The following is a 2,447-nucleotide window of genomic DNA, read 5'->3' as shown; positions in this document are numbered from 1 at the left end:
GCTCAAACACTAAGTAATATGGTTTTGATGTACCCGAAGATGCTCATTCTAATAAGCATAATTGCTGCAATATTGGCAATTGGATCGAGCAATGCAAACTTTCAAAAGGGCTCTCAAAACTGGAGGTTCGGGTTCAACCATACCAATGAGCCATTCAGACACAAGAACCTAGTTCAAGGCTCTAGAAGGATTATTGTTGGTGGATCTGATAATTGGCGTTTTGGGTTTAATTACACTGAATGGGCTAGGACAAATGCTCCGTTCTTCTTCAACGATACTTTAGGTACGTATCTTTATGGTACAAGAGCCATGCATTTTAAAAAAAAATATTTTTATACTTGAAATTTCATTTAATCCAACTTGTTGAAAATGTTATAATCTTAGTAACCAATTGAACACACATATTTCCTCATATGAGTTAATGTTGAAATCGATGGTGATACAGTGTTCAAATTTGATCCACCTAGCGATAGTAATGCGCATCCACATAGCATTTATTTGCTACCAAATCTATGGAGTTTTCTGAGGTGCGACCTAAGATGGGCGAAACGTGTGGCAAACACATCACAAGGCGGAGGAGAAGGGTTCGAGTTTGTGCTCAACAAATGGAAGCCATATTACTTCGCTTGTGGAGAAAGCAACGGTTTCCATTGTCAATCAGGAATGAAGTTTTTTGTAATGCCATTGTTTCGTTGGTACTAGACCTTTGAATGCTCGGTTTGGTGCACTTGAAATGAGTTGAATCAATTGTTTTTTTTAAGTTTACCAGTTTAACACATAAGAAAATAAGTGAATGTTGATTGTTTTATCAAGTACTTGTAATTTTTGGTTCCAGTAATATTGTTTATTTTGCTTTAGATGATGTTTTTTGAACTTGAAATGTGTTCGTCTTATAGAACTTCAATGAAATGTTTTATGTCTTAATCATTAGCTATACTATATTTTAAACCGAGTAAGTAAAATTCATAAAAATAACTTATTAAATATGAAGTATTGTTTAGTAATGCATATTGCCTTAGAATTCAAGTTTACGAATAATTATGCGCATGCACAACTTAAACAAAATTGAACTCAGTAAATACTCTATAACTGTCTTTATACACAGAAAAAAAACTCCATCATAAGTAGAACAAATTACATCTTTTATTTTTAAATCGAAATTATCTTACCTTACAAGTAGGAATTAAATAAATTATACAAAAAAGAGAATTTTATAGTTTTTAATTCGACATGAATATCAATATATTTCTTTACTGCTTGCAATTTATATTTTATTCAAATATAGATTTTGAATATTCTTTTCTAGTGAAATAACGTATTAACTTTTGTTATTGGTTTACAATAAAATCTTATGGAGTTTCAACTGAAGGTTAACAAATGAGAAGTTAATTGTTATAGTAGAATTGGAAGGTTCCAGAGGAGCTATGTATCCATGGAACCTTCACGTAGACGGGTTAAGTAGGAGATCTAGAGGCTTTGCATGTACTATGCAGAGGCTCTGTGTTTGGGAGTCAAGCTCTGTATCCGAGAACTTGGCTTTTAGGCGCGCATGTATTTGGTCTTCATGCCCTCTGTTTCTAATATCTGTATTCGAGCTTCGTGTTCCGAGCTCTGTATCCGAGTGTCCGTGCTCTTGTCCAAGTGCTCGGGCTCTGTGTCTGAGCTCTTCCAGACTTAGTTTGATATAAATCAGATCTCTGGAAATCTGTTTTTCAGATTTCTAAAGAAAACTCTGCAGACTTTTGTAATTGACAAATTTAGAAGCAATTTTCGTCAATACCTTTCAATCTCCCCCTTTGCTTCAAAACTTGAAAATTCCTCTCTTTAAGAATAGTTTCATATTCTCTAAATAAGAACTTCTTCAATCTTTTTAACAATCTCTCCCTTTGAAACAAATCAGAAATATTTTTCACAGTTATTCCCTTTTAACTTTTAACTCCCTCTTAATCATAGCAAGTAATAATCTTCTATGATATTTCTTTACTCCCCCTCCCCCTCCCCCCCCCTTTGTCAGAAATAGTTCAATATCAATTTCCCTTATCTTTAAAAATGACACATTCATTTGATAATTGCTCCCTCTTATGATGTGAATGGGGAGCATGTACATCATACTTTGAAATGAATGATTCTAGAATAATATGCCGTCAATTCATAAAGTTTTAAGCAGATTTTTTCAAATTCGCTTATTTAATCTTTTTAGATTATTATATTGGGAAAGTTTCAGTTTCTGCTTATGAAGTTGTTTTCAATCTTTTATACAAATATTGGCCTATGAATACAACAAATATATTAAGTACAACGACTGTACATTATATATGAGACTTTTTGATATTCATCTCATCAGGACTTCATTCAATCATTGATAGCTTAAAAAACATACCTATGAATGTTAAACTAGAATAACAAATTTTTCTATAAAATTTGTGCAGTGTAGAAAAGATAAAACA

General features: G+C 32.6%; 1 protein-coding gene across 1 annotated transcript; it reads left to right on the top strand.

Annotated features, from left to right (window-relative positions):
- LOC112508144 lies at positions 1-860 on the top strand. The gene is made up of 2 exons (XM_025112923.1): positions 1-283; positions 446-860. Exons 1-2 carry the CDS (start codon positions 19-21, stop codon positions 700-702), a joined length of 522 nt encoding a protein of 173 aa, XP_024968691.1. The 5' UTR covers positions 1-18; the 3' UTR covers positions 703-860.
- Positions 861-2,447: the final 1,587 nt, after the last annotated feature.

This window comes from Cynara cardunculus, assembly GCF_001531365.2.
Source record: "Cynara cardunculus var. scolymus isolate 2C chromosome LG 2, CcrdV1, whole genome shotgun sequence".
NCBI classification, from domain to species: domain Eukaryota; kingdom Viridiplantae; phylum Streptophyta; class Magnoliopsida; order Asterales; family Asteraceae; genus Cynara; species Cynara cardunculus.
Note: the sequence above shows the minus strand (reverse complement) of the source record. Positions and strands in the feature narration are given on the sequence as shown.